Raw genomic sequence first — 19000 nt, forward strand, 5'->3', positions numbered from 1 at the left:
GACGGACTGGAGTCGTGTTCAGGCTGCAGCTTCATCCCATGTGCATGCTGGGTAGGCTTCAGTTTGCCGTAATCATGTGAAAGATGAGAAGAAATGTTTGAAAAGATGGCTGGAGTTGCAATTTTATTGTGCTATCAAACAAAGTTCATCCCCTTTTTCTCCACTTCCTTTCGTGAAGACATTGTAATAGAAATGTAATGAGAATGTAATGGAAGAGAGCCTAACTGCCCTTTGAGAGCATCAGAGTGTGTGAATGAAAGTGATATTAGGAGTGAAAGAGGTCTGGGTGGCAGTGTGGACAGCTGGGCAGGGATGTGGCTGCTGCCGCTGTGAGAGCGGGCTGCATTGCTCTGATAAGAAGTTATCAAGATGAAAGGAGGAGGCCAGGAATTACAGGCCCATTGCTCACTGTCATACAGCAGCACAGACGCACACACAGACCTAAAGGACATTGCAGCATGTCCGTGGTCGAGCCATGTTACCCATGAACCTGCAGAAGCAGTTAGAGCTGACACTGGTACATCTTGTTGGACAGTTGGGAGATGCCATGACCTTGTTGTAGCTGGTTGTCGAATGGTGTTGTGTATCACTCGTGGACTTTGGGGACAGCTTTGTAATTCCCAAGAAACCAGCTTCTGTGTAGGCGGTGGTCTTATCTCTGCCACACAGCGCTGCAGCCACATACCCAGGAGAGCGCGCACTCTCTCTCTCTCTTAAATTCAAATTCTCCCTCTCTCTCTCTCTCTCTCTCTCTCTCTCTATCACACACACACACAGACACCCACACATGCAGCCATACACTTTTCAATGTTCTTAATATTTCTCATTAGTTTTTTGTGAGAACAAAGAATGACTTGTATCACCCACCTCTGATCTGCTTGTGATGTTGTGTGTATAAGTGTGTCTCTCAGCGTTGCCATGACTAATACAGTCAGGTAGATTAGAGGTCAAAGCTGGGCACTACAATTATGCTCACTAAGATACCATAATCTTTTTGTACTGCAGGTTTTATGTAATCTCAGAACATCTGCTGCACTTCTGAAAGTCTCAGGACATGAATGAAAGTGTTACCACAGAGAATGTAACTGTATTTGCTCTGACCTCATTATCAACTGGTTTACAACTAACCGTTTTCATCTTTGTAATTCTCTATATATCTTATTGTGCTTTGTGATATTATCAATTTAATAAAAACACAAACTAAATCCTGGAAGAAAGATCAATAGCCTGAGGCATGTTCTGCCTCCTGGTGGGGAATAAAGGAACTATACAATATCGTTTACATTACTAAACATGTGAACTGAATTTTGAGCAATAACACTTAAACAGAATAAGAGCAGATGACATCCATTTAATTTTATTATTAAATCACAGAGAACACCAAGAAAATATTCTTTCATATGATGTTTGATTTTTAAATGAAATCTTTCTTAGTGCTCATGATGAATTAATGTAGGCTCTTTGTGGATAATATAACAATGAGTAAAGTGTTTACCTGCTCTTTTGTAATATAATATAATAAAGAGTAAGGTCTGTACCTGCTTTTTGTAAAGTGCTTGGGATAACACTTGTTGTGAATATAGGCGCTATACAAATAAAGATTGATTGATTGATTGATTGATTGATTGATTGATTGATTGATTGATTGATTGAGTGATTGATTGACAACAAAGTCTTTCACATTCTTTCATTTCTGCAAGCGCTTACTTCTAAGTATCTAGAGATACTTAACACTCTGAAGTTTCAAGATCTAGCCAACAGCACTGCATTGACACTTTCCTTTGGCCTTTGGAGTCAGATGTCTATTTATCTCTATAGCATATATTAGGCCATCAAAAGTGTTTTGTGTTTTCTCAACAACATAGCAATCTTGGTATAGTAGAAAGACAGGAGAAACATTCTTTAGCCTGTCATGTATAAATGTTTAAACACAGTAGCCTATGTCTAATGAATAACAAAACAAATATAAAAAGGCTATAAGTCTATATTTTTCTTTTAAAAAGTCAAAATAATAGGCTACATAATTTTAGAATTTGCTTTGATGAATAAAAAGGGGGGCATATTGACTTGTATTCATGACTTTTCCCAACATTATGATTACATCCCAGATTTCCCCCGATTACTTTTTCAAAGACAATAATGTACACATACGTCAGGTAAGAAGACAGTAGCACATGTAAATCTAATTTTTTTTATTTTTTTTAAATAACCCAGATTATTATCCCTTTGCTTTGACCTACAGCTGTGAACAACGAGCAGCACCTGAAGGCAGCAGCAGCTAAAACTCGCGGAGGAAACAGGTGAACATGAACGCTGGAAAGAGTCCAGTACTGAAAATAATCCTCATAGGAAACTCCGGGTAACTATCACAAGCTTGATTAAATCTGTTATTTGACCTGTTGTTATGTGTTGATTTAGTCTTTCGTCGACAGTTGTTTCACTTTCATTTAGGTTTATAGCCGATTTAAGACTGCGGTGTAAATCCTGGGGGATAGTTCCCAAAGTTTACAATTTAGGAGGATATTAAATGTTAACAGTGCATTTATAAAATGTTAGGCTAATTGTCTGTGGTAGGGTGTGTGTGTGTGTGGGGGGGGGGGGGGGGGGGGGGGGAGAGAAGAGATTTAAAAGTGATGTAACCCTATCTTGTGGTGTGTGTGTGTGTGTGTGCGTGTGTGTGTGTGTGTGTGTGTGTGTGTGTGTGTGTGTGTGTGTGTGTGTGTGTGTGTGCGTGCGTGCGTGTGCGTGTTTACACAGGGTGGGAAAATCCTCCTTCATGAACAGATATGTGACTCACCATTTCACCAATGCCTACCGGGCCACTATAGGGACAGACTTCTTCTCAAAAACAGTCAACATAGACGGGGACTTTGTCATCCTGCAGGTTGGCCAACAAGTTTGCACCCAAACACACCCACACACCCACACACACAAACTAATACAGGACAGGACATCTTCAGCATTGGAAGCATTGTGTCTTCTCAGATTTGGGACACAGCGGGTACAGAGAGGTTCCAGTCTCTGGGCACACCTTTGTACAGAGGAGCCCACTGCTGCATGCTGGTGTTTGATGTCACATCCAGAGATAGTTTCTCTGCACTGGAGGGGTGGAGGAATGAATTTCTGATCCAGGGCGAGCCTCAGGAGCCATCTGAATTCCCCTTTATCGTGCTGGGCAACAAGACTGACCTAAGCAACAGGGAGGTCAGTGAACGTGATGAAGTATAAAACAGTTGTAAAAAAAAAAAAGTTTTACTGATGACATCTTGTCTGTATTAACTGCTGTTCTAATCACAGTGCTGATATTTGATTATGTACATGGATAAATGACATTAAACAGGTGGAACTGATGATCCTGTAATGTGTTAAGATGTTTTTCTATGCCACTCGCTCTTCAGGTGTCTCGCAGGCAGGCCATGCAGTGGTGTGAGGACATAGGAGCTGAATACTTGGAAGGAAGTGCCAAACAGGATCTAGATGTGGAGAAGCCGTTCCTGAGAGCAGCTCAGAGAGGTTTGCAACAGGTGACTACATTTTTTTTATTTTTTCCAGTGACAATAAGAAAAACACAGGATCTATGTTTAACATGTTTATTTTTTGATGATAAAAGATACATTACTCCCTACAGTACAAAAAACACACATTGGAAAATACAGGACATTTCCAGATAACCTGCAAACAGCCGAGAGAAACTCGCAACACCTGTGAGTGCTGAGAGCAGCACTCGTCCCAGTGTGGGAGGGAAAGTTCAGAGAGACCCCGGCACTGACTGCTGATGATGACCTATCCAACAAGGGTGCAAAAATAGTGACCCAGCAAAGGTACTGTGGAAGGAAAGGACACAATTTTATACCACATGGAGAGAGGAACAAACTCATTAAATGTTTTTTTCTTTTTTGAGAACCTTCAGCTTATGGTCTAACTTAAGGCATCACTACTAAAATACACTGCTTTTGCATGCATGTCTAGTTTTGTTCAACAGACACACTGACACGCACAAAAATTATGAATGCATATGAAGAGAAAGTTATTTTCTAGAAAGGAATTGGGAGGGGGGGGGGAACCACAAACAAAAACCAAGGTGCCAGCCAGAGAAAAGGTGGCAAGCGAAAACCTTGGCTCTGATCGTCCTGGCTGTTTCCATCACAACTGAATCCGCCCTAACAAAGTAGATTTACACTCATATCCAGTCAGAAACATCCTCCCTGTACACGGTTGTATTGTGATGAACCTAACATGGCATCAGACTTTTACAGTGAATCAGCCTGACAGAATCAAATCAGAACAATCAGGGAGACTATATATATTTATATATATAACTGTTTCTTTTATAAGTAAAGACACAAAAGGCAATCGAGAAATGACCAACATGTAAAAATGGTTTCTTACAGGTAATTATATAAAAGGCCAAGATGTTTTTTTTGTTTGTTTTATTCTTGCTCTATGAACGAACTAATTTACAGGTGAGAACACTCCGGCCATATAAGCTTTCTTCCCAAGATATCCCCATTCCAAAACATACGGGTTGACACGTCAAGTTAGCTTGCACACCATCTGTAGTCTGAAATACAGAGCCGTGGAAGGACAAAAATTAAAAATTTATTAAATGGATTCACAAACATCAATAGGATAGGAAAAGTATGCCTACTAATATAATTCCTCCATCCAAAAATTAAACAAGCGGTGCGAGACCACATTCATGAGCATAAAGTGTAGGACAGCTGATGGGGATATTAAGGGGAGGGCATGAACAGATCTGATGGTGTTTTTTTCTTCATACCCTGTGAAATTTCAGATTTGGCAAACAAAGCAACACAAACACTGAGTAGTAAACAAAGTAAAAACTCTCCTCTCCCTGGGTCCACTTCAAAGTTCCCTTCAGTCCTATCACCTCTGCGGTTCTACTTGGAACAAATACAAAAATCTTTCTCTCTTTCATTACCATCTGTTAACATCAAGAACATACAACCAACTGAATGAAGATTTTTAAAAATATAGTGGCAACCTCAACAAAGCCACCCATCTTCCCACGAACACAAACTATGGGGATGAACAGTTAAAAAAAAGTGATGTTTTTTTTCTTCTTTAAAATGCACTCAACATACACATACACACAGGAGGAAAAGAAAAGCTTAAAAAATACAAAAATAAACTACACAAAAGATCTTCTGTGTCATTGCTTGCTAATTTTTTGGGAGGATTTTTTGCGCGTGTGCTGCAAGTCTCAGTCCTATCAAAGTCTGTCGTTCCTTCTCTATGAACCTCTTCCTTTGTCATTCTTTGTTGTCCATTCTGAAGTGTCGGCCACCAGTCCTCATCTTGGGGTTAAAAGCGCACAGTGATGACATTACCAGTTGACTGGAGTCCAGTACGGGGACTATAGACTTGGTTGTTGATGAAGCAAATTTGTTTTCAGCAAAAAAGGAGAAAAATGATGTCCTCTTTCATAGAGGACAAGTGCTTTATTTGATTCCGATTCTTCCTCTCATCTAAACTCGTGCCTCCACAGCCTTTTTCATCTCTGAACATCATTTCATGTAGTCTCTCTCTACATACCCCCAGGATTCACAAAACAAAAAGACAAAAAATATATATATAACATTGCGCTCAGGCTGGCTGCCAGTTTGTGAAAGATGTAAATGCTTTTCTATACTGCTCAACTACCGAAACAAGCCAAAGTAGAGGTTAAATGATAGAGGGGGGTGTGACTGAAAAAAGGTAATGTGCTTCTAAGTTTGTGTTGCTCTAAAAATAGTACGACCAACAGAACAAGGAGGAAGGAGGGTTTTTATCTACAGAAACATCTCAGATTGACTTTCATCTCAGCATCATTCAGTTGATCTGCCTCCACTGCTGTCCTGATCTGAGACTTGAGGGGTGGAGGATGAGAGGACGATGAGGATGAGGAGGGGTGAAGGTCAGTCTTCCTGATAAAAGGACAGCAAGTGAAAAAAAGGACAAAAGACTGGGAGGGATCTCTGGGCAACCTCACTGATCCGTCCTTGCTTTCTTTGGACCAGTAGCCTTGCTGTAAGAGCAAATATGAAAGCAGAATGAGTTACGCATGTTAAACTTTTCAATGCAATGTTGACGTCGATCCTGTGTGCAAAAGATGAAACATGAACAGCGTACTTACGTATCAGGAGAGGTGCCTGGTCTTTTCGGGGCTGGTTTTGCCGATGCAGCATCTTTGCCGGATTCTACAAACCAGAAAAATTGGTTAAAATGTATCCCTTACTCCAGTACTTTCTTTATTTTTTATTTAAAGCACCACCTGTTAATATATATTTATGAATTAAATATTAGTTTGTCCATCCATGCCCTCACCTTGCAACCATCGAACTTGGGTGGCAGGGCCATAACCCTTCTCATTGCGAGCGGCAATACGGAAGATGATGGCTGGCTTGGTAGTGTAGTCGATGTGGGCATTGGAGAGGCTTGACGACTGCACCAAGCATGATGGGTTGGGCCCACAGTACACGCGCATGAAGGCTAGCTGTGCCGGAGTTGAGGCCTTGGCTTCAGCTGTCTGGCTGCTCTGGATGGCCAAGTACACCGAGTATTCGATGATCTTTCCTGACGTCACCGAGGGTGGCTCCCAGGTCAGGTGTGCACCATCTGGGCTCTGTAGAGAACCAGTGAACAACAAACACTCCATGTCTGAGGGCATGGCTTTTAAACAAAGCTGCTTTTATTTTCCTGCTCAAACAGATATTTGTCAAATTCACAACTACAGAAAAAAAACTAATGAGGGGAAGTGCTCCACTGGTGTGTTACCTTGCTGATTTTGATAGCGCAGGGTGCCCCTGGGAAGCCTGGTAGGCAAGTCTTGAAAGCAGATATCTCTGAGAAAGATCCACGGCCACAAGCATTGATTCCAGCGACACGAAACTTGTAAGCAGTTCCAGGCTGCAGCTCCATTTTCTTCATCTGGCTGTAGTCTGGCATGATGCCAGAGTCATCCTTCAAAAATAAATAAAATAAATAAACATACAGAAATAAGAAATGCACTGGCAACACCAAACAGCAGTCATGGCTTGGCTTACATGTCTCCTGAGACACTTACATCTCCATGCGAATCATCTCCTGGCACATAAAAGTGGGTAACAACCATATTTGTCACTTTCACAATTCCAACATCAAACCACTGGTTCTCTTTCTTTATAACAGGCTTCACTGGAGTTGGCTGAGGACTCGGCTTCTGTAAAATAAAGAAAGAAAATAACAATTTAGTCCAAGTTATTCTCCTTTCATCTTGCTGGGCCAGCATGTTATCAGAATTACTAAAAGTGACTCACCTCTCCCTCAATGCCATTGGCAACCTCTGCTAAAGCAGCTGCTGCTTGCAGCTTGGCTGGACTTGCCACCGATATAGACGGCGCAAATGTGCTCGATGGAGCGAGTGCTATGGTGTAAAACAAAAAGTTCATAAGGTTCAAACTACTGTACAGAAACACGAAAAGAAACTCTCAAACAAACTTCTTTAGAGTCTTACTTTCAGCAGTGGTCCGTGGCAGCAGTGATGCCACAGCACTGGTCACTGCGGCAGCCATCTCATTGTGTCCATTACTTTCGACAGAGGGGTCATTGAGGCTGTCAGCAGGGGCAAGGCCTTCAGTAGGCATGCTGGCGTCCACGCTAGCCTGCTGCGCAGCAGCCTGAGCCTCCTGTAGCTGTTGCTGCTGCTGGACCAGTGCTGCTAGCTCCTGCTGGGTCAGCATGATGGGGATGCTGGTGGGTTGCTGGCTCTCTCCAGTGTTAACACTTTCATCTATAAACGAAACAAAAAAAGTAATCAAGAAATGATACTAGTACAATCATGAAGACTGTTAAACAATTGTGGAGCTTGGAATAGTCGGAGAACTTGTTTCCATTTTTCTTCCTCACTTAACACATCAGCCTTCAACATCGACATTACTGTTGAAATCTAAGCGACAAGAAAACAAGCGACAAATCTGACTTAAAAACAACAACTGGACTCACTCATTACGGCTTGCTGAGCTGCCTGGAGGACAGCCTGGATAGCAAGAGCCTGGGCTTCTTCAGTGGCTGCTGCCTGAGCAGCGGCTTCTGCTGCTGCAGTCACGGCCAGCTCCTCGTCTGAAAGACCAGTCACCATAAGTGTGGCTCCCTGACCCTCAGACATCAGCTCTGAGGGCAGATTCAAAGCTGTTCCAGTGGCTGCTTCTCCCTAAGAGAAAACACATCATGGGTCACATATACATCCAACATATCTTTGATCAGATGGACTTGGAATTGAAAAAAACATATTGTAAATACCTGTGCTTGTGTCTCCATGGCGGTAGCTCCCTCCTCTGCAGTTGCAGCTTCTGCTGATGCTGTCTCATCAGTTTGCATTGGTTCCTCTGTAGAGCTTGCAGCAGTGCTCACCCCCTCTGTGATTGATGATATTGACTAGAAAGAAGATGATAAAATGTACAGAAATAAACATTTGGTACTATGCTTTATAGCAAGAAGGCAGGGAAACATTGTTTCTCACAAGTAATTCAATATGAATCAGACATGCAGTCAGAGATATCTGCTGTAGTAACAACTGCTCTAAAGAGGTAGTTATGTTCTTTAGTGAGCACTTACAGGTACAGAGGGTCCAGGAGCTGGTGTCGACTGTGTGACGGTAGTGATTGCCCTGCTCTGGGCGGTGGTAGCTGGGCCAGTTGCCGTGGTGGTGGAGGCTGCCTCTGTGCTGCTGGGACCTTCTGCTCCTTCTTCTGTCTGCTGGGTGGCTAATAGATACAAAAGTACAATTTGACAACTCAATACCAATAGTCATTCTTGTAATAAAATCATAACTCGTTGCCACACGAACACCTTTGGATTTTTCACATCTGTGTTACATGAACAAGAACAACTTGTGAGATCCTAGACATAGACCTCATGAAAAAATATTAATTTAATGAATCTGGACGTAGAAAACAATATCCGCAGGTATACTGACAGTTACAGTATATGTGAGTTTACCTGTGCCTTCGCCTGTCTCCATACTGCAGGTGGCGGTGGTGGCTGTGTTGGTGGTCCCAGTCTCGTGGGTTTCACAGGGCGGGTTGGAGCAAACCCTTTGGACCGTGCCTGTTGCTGTGCTGGTCTGCTCGCTACCTCCCATGCTGGAGGTGGCTGTAGATGGGGTGTTGGTGGTCCCAGTCTCATGTGTTTCACAGGGTGGATTTGAGCAAACCCTCTGAGCTGTGCCTGTTTGGCCTGCACTCATGTTTGATGAAGACTGGGTGGCTGTGTTGGTTGTCCCCGTCACATGGGTCTCACAGGGTGGGTTGGAGCACACCTTTTGGGCTGCTCCCATATTAGACGAGGCTGTAGTAGCTGTGTTAGTTGTCCCAGTTTCGTGGGTCTCGCATGGCGGGTTGGAGCACATGCGCGGAGTGGACATGTTTGAAGATGCAGTTGTGGCTGTGTTGGTTGTTCCAGTCTCATGGGTCTCGCAGGGGGGGTTCGAGCACACCTGTCCTGCCTTCAGTGTTGCAGAGGAGGTGGTGGCCGTGTTGGTTGTTCCAGTCTCGTGGGTTTCGCAGGGCGGATTGGAACAGACCTTTCCTGCTCCAATGGTGGCAGAGGAGGTGGTGGCCGTGTTGGTGGTTCCAGTCTCGTGGGTCTCACAGGGCGGGTTGGAGCAGACCAAGGTGACGGTCCCAGAGCCCTCTCCAGCTGCTCCAGCCTCAGCAGAGCTGGGCTGCTCCGAGGTTGGTGAAGCAAGGATCGACACTGGTAGATCCTGCACGGGTTGAGCTTCTACACCACTGGGGGTTGTGATTAGAGTCACCTGGGTGGGCTGGTTCTGACCACCGGAGATTAAAGAAATTTAAGTTATTCTTTTTACACATTTTCACGTTCACACCAGTAGCTTGGTTACTGTTCTGCAGTTACATATATATTTATCAACACCATAACCCAATCGACGAGTCAAAGCGTACGACACATACTGCTTTAAGGGTTTGATGCCCTAATGAGAGAAATTCAAATGTATAACAATTAGCTGGGAGACAGTCTTACCTGAACTGTGATTGTAGAGGAGGGCAATGATGAGGCAGAGGTCAAACTTGTCTGAGCAGCTGACACAGTTATGGAAGATGGGCTGATCACCTGACTGGACAGGGTAGAAATTGTACCCAATGTGGTGATGGGGGTAACCAAAGAAGCGTTGGAACTGTCCACTGCGCCTCCTGCCAAGCTAGAAGAGACTGTACCAGTAACTGTTCCAAGAGTGGTGACACCTAGACAGACGATCAGTGGCATACAAAAAGAAAAGAGAAAGAACCACAGATTACATTTCAGAAAACGACAAAATATGTAATTACATAATTGTCGCTCAAAAAAAATGTTCTTTAAAAAAATTCACGATAACAGTTATTCTTACCAGTAGTCCCCTTGACAACTAGAGTGGTGACAGTTGGCTTAACTGCAGACACTGTCACCGGTGTAACAAGTCGAACACCACCCACTGTGCCCATGGGCACAGTGCGCAAAATAGTACCAGGTTGCCCAGGCGCACCTTTCAAAACCACCTATTGAAACACATTGTGTGGATGATGTCATTAGGTAAAACACAAATGGCAACACTTGATGATGTATACAAAGACAGACATATAGACTCAGTGTACCTGTGTGAGTCCCTGCTGGCCGGCTGCAGTGGCAAGTTTGGGCACTGCGGTGATGATTTTACCAGGAGTTCCAGTGGTCATCACCTTTGTGGTAAGGATTGTGATTGGTGTTTTCATGCCCGTGCTGCTCGTCACACCTGCAAGGCCAAAACATGTATAACTGAAACCAATTACCTTCTAACTATGTCAAATAAAGACGCACTATTCAAACACGAGACTGTGTTCAATTTATACTTCTTCGCAATGTTTTATTTACAGCCTCTACTAAATGATCACTACTCTGTCATAGCATGCCATTAATATTTATTTAGAGATTTATTTTTAACCCCTTAAGAAAATATGGACGACAACTTTTTTGTAGTTCTAATCACAGTAATTAATGAGCAACCTGTTGTGATAAATAGTTATGACAATGAGTGATTTAACACCTGTAGCTCCAGACTGGCTCATGATGGCTGACATGGGGATAGTCTTAATGATGGTGGTGCCCTGCTTTGTGGTGGTAGGAGAGACACCGCTGATGTTGAGGATAGTGGGCTTATTTCCTGGTCCTCCTGCCTGGGAAGTTGTAATTATGGTTGTTGGCTTGCCATCTGCAGAGGTCACCAGCTTCAGTATGGTGCCAGCTGGTAAAGGACCCTTTGTCTGAAAGAAGAGCACAGATTATGCAAACCATAAGAAGACAGACATGGTGCCTGTCTCAGGAGTTATAAGCTACCTCCTGTTTTTTTTTTCCTGCACTCATGATGATAGCTGACCTGTATGAGCTGTGTGAGAGGGTTAGTTGAAGCCTGGCCTGTGTGCGCTGATGTTTGCACTGGCTTGGTTTGCACCACAGACATCATCTTGCCAAGGTTGGAGATCTGCCGACAAAGGAGAGAGACTCAAATCCATGAGTCACCAGAAAACACTGGATGGCACAGGGAGTTCAGTGGGAGGATGGACCACCAAACTGGTAGCACTATGAAACACTCTGGCCGTAACTGACTGATTGTCATGCAGATTATTAACACCATGCTCCCTGTATTCTGAGTTGAGTTATCTAGCAGTCACTATACCACTGGCTCAGTACACGTTTTTAAAGATTAAATGCAAACACAGTGTGTAAAAACCCCAAATTGCAGAACCCCAAATTAAACGCATGCATGTGAAAGCACCAAAGGGTGTGTTTAGAAGGTCAAACGCTTCAGTATAACATAGTGCAAAAGTGCATACTCTTTTCTTACCAATGTGCCACCGCTGCCCATAGAGAGGGGACTCTTAACAAGGGTGATGGTCTTGGTGACCCCTCCAACCACTGTGGTTACCACTTGGGCCTGCTGGGCCACTGTGACTGCCCCAGACTTGTGGACAGTAATGATGGGTCTTGTGGTGGGAGAGGAGCCAGTTGCTGTGCCCACCTGAGCTGCAGCAGTTTTGAGCATCCGTGTGGCTGGGTTACTGACCTATAAGAAGAGCATTATTTTAACCACACACCTATGAAAGATGAAATGCACACAATATTAGAATTGACTATGTTTCATTAAAATCTGTACCATGACTGGAGAAGCAACTTTCACTGTGGTTGTGCCCGGAGACATCGCTACGGTCTTAAGAATGGTAGCACCTGCAGGAACATTGAGGAGAGTGCCTGCAGAGGAAGGCGGTATCTTCTGTGTTGCTGCTGCAGCTGCAGCAAGAGCTGCCATGCCACTCATCTGAGGCTGAAAACAGAAAAAGTAAACAATAGCTTAACTTGTTTGCTTATTCAACTGCAATATATACTTCGATAAATTAGTGAAATTGTTCATACTGATCCTTGTGTGGTCTGAGCAGGCACTACCATTCGTACACCTGGAGGAAGGGATGTCACAGTGATAGGGGATTTCCCAGGCTGGCTGGGGCGGACTGTGACAAGAGATGTGCCTGTGGCAGACTGTTGTGCTGCAACCTTCAAAACAGCTGCAAGATAAAGGGAACAATGATAACGCTTGCAGTGAGAACTAGCACAATGGAGGCGTCAGAAAGGAGGAGAGTGGCCATTTTTATAGTACCTGTCTGTGGTAGGCTCTGAGCAGAAGGTGCTGCAGCAGCTGGTGCAGGGCTCTTAGGAGAGTTCAAAGGCTGCGAGGGCGCTGCACTCATGGCTGGTGAGGCTGGAGTTGCAGGGATATCATATTTCTGTAGCTGCAATAAGTAGGTGTCAGCAGTTGAGACGGCACCCCAGCTCACCTCCAGAGAATTTGTGTTGGCACGGACTAACTGCACCCTGGCAGGGGCATGCGGCCGCTCTGTGGAGGTGGAGAACAAGATATTACACATAATGATACTACAGTCGACGACCTGAGCCACCAATGCCACGCTTATGTGTGAATCAAATCCTTTTAAAGTATACCAACCTGTTTCAAGGTACCAGAGGTCTTTACAACAGACTTGGTTGTTCCAAGCTTTACGATATCCGTCACGACCGCTCCAAACATAAAGTCTGGAATTAATGGCCACAGCACAGTGGCCTGCACGGGCCCTAGGGATGTTATCTTCAAGAGTATCCATTAACACCGTCTCCCAACACATTGAGTCTACAGAAAAACACATGGCAAAAAAATGAACTCCAGTGAAGCACATTATACTTTATCGTTGCCAAAAGATAAATTTTAACAACTATTCAGTACATATTAGTTATACAAACCAAGGTTTAGACATGCAAGAGTGTTTGTGCACTTCCACTCCTTCTCGTGTGTTGCTACTTTGACATCGTCCATCACCAAAGGAACCCATCCTCCAAAAACATACATCCTGCAGATTGAGACATTGAAATAATAAAGAGATGCATCTACCAGGAAAGTTTAACATGATCACAAAAAAAATGATGAACTGTGTTGTTGCTTAAGTGCAACTGTGGTCTCACTTGTTTGTGATGGTGGTGGCAGAATGAAGACTTCTGGGGAGCGGTGCTGTCCCGTTTACTGATGGTTTGTTCCATGTCAGGGTATCTAAAGATCACGAGCAGTTGTAAATGTTATCCAAGAGCCACACAATGTTTTCTGACATGTCACCAGAATACTTAACCACATACAAGACAAATTTAAACAGACCATTGTCAAAAGATTAGTTTTAATCCTCCCTGAAGAATTATATGTTTTCAATTGACTAAGAACAGCAGCACTTTCTAAGAGAAGCAACATTAGGGCATTATATTTGAACTTTTTACACTTTTTGAAACTTACCAATATCGAGGGTCCACAGATCTCCAAGACGGCAACCACTCATCCCTCCATAGATAATCAGGCGAGATTTCCTGCTCGTCTTTTCTGTGTATACCACAGCCGTGTGGCTCTCACGGGGAGGAGGCAAAACTCCATATGTGATCGGAATATCCCATCCAACCACGCTGGAACCAGCACGCAGCTCGAGTGTGTAAAGATCATTTAGGTATCTGTGAATGAAGAGCACAGACATATTTCACACTCGTGTTTTTGCTGTAGTTAAATCTATAGCACTGGTGCGTCTGTAAGCCCTACTATTGCCTGCTGATAAAAATATTGATACCTGGGAATGTTGTTTTTTGGGTCCTCGCTGTCATTGGCGAGTCCACCAAATAGGTAGCATTTGTTGCCAACCAGGGAAAAACTGTGGCCAAGACGAGGACAAGGAGGGGGACCATTCTTGGGGTTTTTTGCCTTCAGCTTTTTCCATTCCCATCTGCTAGCCTAAAACAAACAATGTTCAACAACATATTATTCACTGATGAGGTTGTAGGAGAAGCAGAATAACAGATCAGACTAAAGATTGACAACACATTAAATTTAGCTATTGTGCTAATTCCTGGATATTTACATTGACCCGTATTGCTGATAAGTTGATTAATACTCGCCGTCCATCAATAAATTCAGTTATTAAATGATTCAAAGATCACGTTTAAGCGCCGTCTGGATCCTATAATCTGATTATAAGGATGTAAGTCCAAAGTAACTTAAGCGATATGCAAGTTATAAACACATATGTAACCAATACTCCTGAACCCAGCGATGCAAATAATGATGAAAATAATGTGGCATGAACCGATGTCTGTGGCCACTGTTTATCTGTTGTGTCGTTTCAATTAATTTATGCCAAACTAGTTTATACAACTGCTGTTTCAGACAAGATGTTTGGCAGAGGACAAACTGTTGGGTCAAACATGAGAGAAGAAGTTGGCACTGTGGGACCAAAAGAAGTAATAAAAAAAAAGAACATCAGTGTAGGCCCCGATTTTCACAATCGCTGCATCTTTACACACTCCTATATTTCCTATATTACATTTGTCATTGATTCATATTTATGTAATTTGTATTTATTCCATTTTTAAGTGAACGGAATATCTATTAGGATTTAAAGTTCTTGCTTTACACCAGAACGAGAAACTGAACATATTTAACTATAACTTCATTCATGGTGGAGAGAGTGAAACTTTTGCATGTTGGAGAATATTGCCATGTTTTTTACCCCTCCCAATTTATCAGACCAGAATAACTTCTGTTGTTTCATATCATAAACCCATTGCTTATCTATGAGTTAAAATAAGGAACGCCTATTAAGACACTTTTTGGTACTTGTAACTCTGGGCTTTTTTATTTGTGCCGTAAAAACTTTGCTGTCTGCCCAATGCTTGAATAAGCTGTAAATACAATCATATGAAATAAACATCCAGTGTTTGGCACACATAGACGATACCTGGGCGGGACATTCAGGTATATGTTTGGCCACCCACGTATATTTCCTGACTTTTTTTGGTTTATCCATTAAAAACCACTTGCACAAGAGAGAAAGAGATAGAGAGAGAGAGAGAGAGCTGCACACGTGCGAGAGAGCTATGCAACCTCTGTGGTGCTACGTCTCATTTTAAAACAGCACCTTCACATGCTGTTTAAATATTTCTCTGCAGCTCGACGTTTGTTGTGATGCGTGTCGTACGATTCATCATCAAAAGCTTTAAGTGTGAATCCTCTGATGTGATCACAGAATATTGAGTGAAACATTTCAAAACGCAGGTAATGTGCTTGAGCGTCTCTCTACCCTGCTGGTGAATATTGTCAAATCACACATTATACAAAGTTACAGAATGAGGCGAGACGGGACCAGCCCCCTGTGTGAGAAGTGCAGGCATGATTGTGGGTTCATGTGTGTGTGCGATGACAAGAGAAAGGAAGTAAGATGAGCAGATTAAGACGTTTACAAACTATGTTATAAGTTAATCACAATTAATACATACATTAAAAACCATCCAACCAACTATAGTGTGATTCAGTGGGACACTGCAATACTCATACTCATGAATTACCATTAATATGAAATATTTGTTTTAGAACGTTATCTAAATTAATATTACTTCATAAGATAAGATAAACCTTAACTGGGGAAAATGTAGTTGTTACAGCAAAGGAGAAAAAACGGAAAAATAGTAAAAAGTTAAAAACAAACATATTTACAGAAATGAAAAATTGTAAAACTGAAAGAAAAAAAAAACAGATTGAGTTTGTCTTTCTATAGCTTAGTTACCTGTAGCTCATAGAGATCGTTGCTGTATTTTCCATACTCAACCATTCCACCAAACACCAGCAACCTTGTGCCATCACAAACAAACCCATACGCAGCACAACCAGGAGGAATATCACCTCGGACTGCTGGGATAAACCACTGGTTTGTTGCTAGGAAAAAAAAAAGAATAAAAATAAATAAATAAAGACAATGAGATAGAATCTTTGTCATAAAAAATAAAAGACTTTAACATAGCTGTTAATCTGTTAAGCAGCAACTATCATTTTTTATATGAGAAGATTCAGCAAAGGGTATTTAAAGATATGGATATAAATAACACATTCGCCAAAACTTTCCCTTTCTTATTTGTTTGTATACAAGAAACTGTCGCAAACATTACTCCTAAACCAACTAGCATCATCCATTTTATTTTAGCCCGCCTTTTTCATATGCAATAAAACTCTTCCTCCAGCAGATGGAGACCAATCCCTTTAGACACGGAACTGCTTGGTCTGTCGAGGCCTTAACGATAGATAATTCAGTACATCACGAATCGATCTTTACAATTTAACTATTATAACTTTGAGGCAATGACTCCATCTTCAATTGCGTGGCATTTTATTCCAGTAGGCCATGTAATATTTATTAATTTAAACTTTTAATGCATATAAAGAAATGTCAGACAAGTAAACACAAAGTTAATCTTACCAGTGTTGTATACGTGCAGTTCGTCCACAATCCCTTCGTTTCCACCGCCGAACACAACCATGAGTTCCTTTATGGCCACAGCTCTGTGTCCATGTCTGGGCCGGGGAACCGGACCGGACCATCCGAGGACCCGTTTCCACCGGGGCTGCAGGACCGACACTGTGGTCCCAGACACCGCGGAGCCAGGGGCAGACATGACTTCTATCAAAACCAAAAGTGAATGAGTCTGTTGATACTTATTATAAACATATCTTAAAACACACGGGGTATCGGGTCATGTCCCGTGGTTAACTTGTCCCACTGTGTTTATGGACGTAGCAGCTACAAAGCTTCATAGTATCCATTATCTTACATAAGAATCTCTCGAGCCTGGTTCAAAGTCATTTACATGCATTTGAGTTGAAGTTGTGCATTGAATATACAAAATCAATCCAACACCCAAACTATGTTGTATATAGTTGTTTCCAGCCATTGAATTCAGTACATGGAAGCAGCCATCTTGTAACCAAACAAACCCCCGCTAACGCTGCTGCCAGTCTGAAAAATGGCGGAAGCGAATGAAATTGAAATATACATGGTCGCTACCACACAACACCGACTGAGAGAGGATGTAAAATGAGACACCATTTCAAAATCGAATAGAGGATCAACTAAGTAAACAAATAAGCTGATTCAACAAAGAGTTAATCCACGGTTAAATGCGTTAGCAAGAGTCGGCTATTTTCATGCTTCTCTGGGAGTCGCCATATTGTAGCTAGCAACTTAGCATTCTTTGCAGCCGCTCTATCGCACTTCACAACATTGGGGGGAAATAGTGACCTTCTTCAGTGGATGCAGCACAATCAAAACCCACATCTGTTTAGCCACATCGAATATTCAATTGAAATAACAAAAAAAACGAGGTAAACCCGGAGCGTGAAATGAATTATGCCCTAAGCTAGACCTCGTTAGCACTGGCGGCTAGTAGTTAAACCTATTCTGGTCAGGCTAACAGAGTTAGCTTCTGTTACAGGATAGACCAAGTTTACTATTAGATGCACTGTTACTTCGTATTATTTTCACATGCATATGTTACCTGATACTAATACAGTTGCAATAGCAATCTTAAAACGCAACCAAACTCAAGTTAACTGCACATATAGTGTGTTATTATGTTTCATGCCGTCTCTGGAAGCAGCCATCTTTTCGACGATCGGCCTACTTCTACAGCTCCCACAAGAAAAATGGCCGTACGGAGTGCCACAACAAAACACAACAAACCTCAAAAGGCGGACCTATTTCAAAATTCTGCTTACCTATTTCGATGCAGTAGTTGCAAAAGCACTTATTCGAGGGCTTATCTTATGATAATAATCCAAATTCATTCGATTTGCGAAGAAGTATTTCCTCTCATGCCTGCCTGGAAGCTGCCATCTTCTTGACAACCAGAGGCGGAGGAAAATGGAAGAGAGCTGGCGTCACCCAAAGTAAACATGGCGACAAAGACCCGCTCACTTAGCGTTTCACACAGAAACGCAGAAACTATTTCCGTTATTTTTTATTATGAATAGGTGAGGAGTTCCTTGTTTATTAAAGTGCCTCAAAGAACACGTGAAACCTACACAAAATAAACATTTAGCAAGTTTCACGGAATAACAACAAGTTGTGTTATTTCACTAGGCTTATTGTCCCTTACTAAAGATGGCGACATCTGTGCCGGAACCCCTTCTATATTAATATATATGATGATGCAGCTTTAATTCATTCCATAACCTATTAAGATATGCCCATACGTGCTTGTTAATAGTGTTTAAGCACAAATGTACAGAGTAAGTGGTTAAATATATATATTTTAAAGATGCCACGCCCACATTTACCATGAGCGCGCTCACTGAAACAGTTTTTTCCTTGCTGCATATTGTAATACCTTCCACATCGATGAAACCCCCTGATGTATTCCCCTAAAATCAGACTTGGGCTACATATATCCTGTTTTTTGGGGTTTTTTTAAAATCGAAAATCACTTTTCTGATACGTTTAAATTATAAAATATAAATGACATTTCAATCTAAATGTATTTTCTGAAATATCAATGTTTTGGCAGGTCTGAGTGTAGCCTGATGCCGAATTGAAATGGATGTCTCTCACTTAAGAAGTGCTTTTTATTTTATGCAGATCTCTTATGA

General features: G+C 42.3%; 2 protein-coding genes across 2 annotated transcripts; one reads left to right on the forward strand and one right to left on the reverse strand.

The window, feature by feature from the left end:
• The first annotated feature begins 2245 nt into the window (after positions 1-2245).
• Positions 2246-5055, forward strand: si:dkey-13a21.4 (uncharacterized protein LOC494576 homolog). The gene is made up of 5 exons (XM_061042462.1): positions 2246-2359; positions 2758-2884; positions 2986-3204; positions 3399-3524; positions 3629-5055. Exons 1-5 carry the CDS (start codon positions 2307-2309, stop codon positions 3713-3715), a joined length of 612 nt encoding a protein of 203 aa, XP_060898445.1. The 5' UTR covers positions 2246-2306; the 3' UTR covers positions 3716-5055.
• hcfc1a (host cell factor C1a) lies at positions 3577-18286 on the reverse strand. Its single transcript, XM_061042461.1, has 28 exons — positions 18131-18286; positions 16836-17036; positions 16149-16297; positions 14160-14320; positions 13838-14046; positions 13519-13603; positions 13300-13406; positions 13010-13189; positions 12665-12901; positions 12424-12572; positions 12167-12334; positions 11858-12076; positions 11390-11494; positions 11060-11276; positions 10632-10768; positions 10388-10535; positions 10024-10244; positions 8980-9808; positions 8596-8744; positions 8281-8415; positions 7984-8191; positions 7496-7771; positions 7299-7405; positions 7067-7201; positions 6778-6963; positions 6328-6625; positions 6137-6200; positions 3577-6028 (listed from the first exon to the last, which is right to left on the reverse strand). Exons 2-28 carry the CDS (start codon positions 17029-17031, stop codon positions 5989-5991), a joined length of 5115 nt encoding a protein of 1704 aa, XP_060898444.1. The 5' UTR covers positions 17032-17036; positions 18131-18286; the 3' UTR covers positions 3577-5988.
• Between the last annotated feature and the right edge of the window lie 714 nt (positions 18287-19000).

Source organism: Labrus mixtus, chromosome 7 (genome assembly GCF_963584025.1).
Source record: "Labrus mixtus chromosome 7, fLabMix1.1, whole genome shotgun sequence".
NCBI classification, from domain to species: domain Eukaryota; kingdom Metazoa; phylum Chordata; class Actinopteri; order Labriformes; family Labridae; genus Labrus; species Labrus mixtus.

Excerpts from the sequence above, each read along its gene's own strand:
- hcfc1a (XM_061042461.1), bottom strand. The coding sequence starts at position 17,031 with ATGTCTGCCCCTGGCTCCGCGGTGTCTGGGACCACAGTGTCGGTCCTG. Across the intron at positions 10,769-11,059 it reads GAGCCAGTCTGGAGCTACAG|GTGTGACGAGCAGCACGGGC; the intron begins GTGTTAAATCAC and ends TTGGCCTTGCAG. Across the intron at positions 10,245-10,387 it reads AGTTGTCAAGGGGACTACTG|GTGTCACCACTCTTGGAACA; the intron begins GTAAGAATAACT and ends TCGTCTGTCTAG.
- si:dkey-13a21.4 (XM_061042462.1), top strand. The coding sequence starts at position 2,307 with ATGAACGCTGGAAAGAGTCCAGTACTGAAAATAATCCTCATAGGAAAC. Across the intron at positions 2,360-2,757 it reads ATCCTCATAGGAAACTCCGG|GGTGGGAAAATCCTCCTTCA; the intron begins GTAACTATCACA and ends GTGTTTACACAG. Across the intron at positions 3,525-3,628 it reads CTCAGAGAGGTTTGCAACAG|TACAAAAAACACACATTGGA; the intron begins GTGACTACATTT and ends TACTCCCTACAG.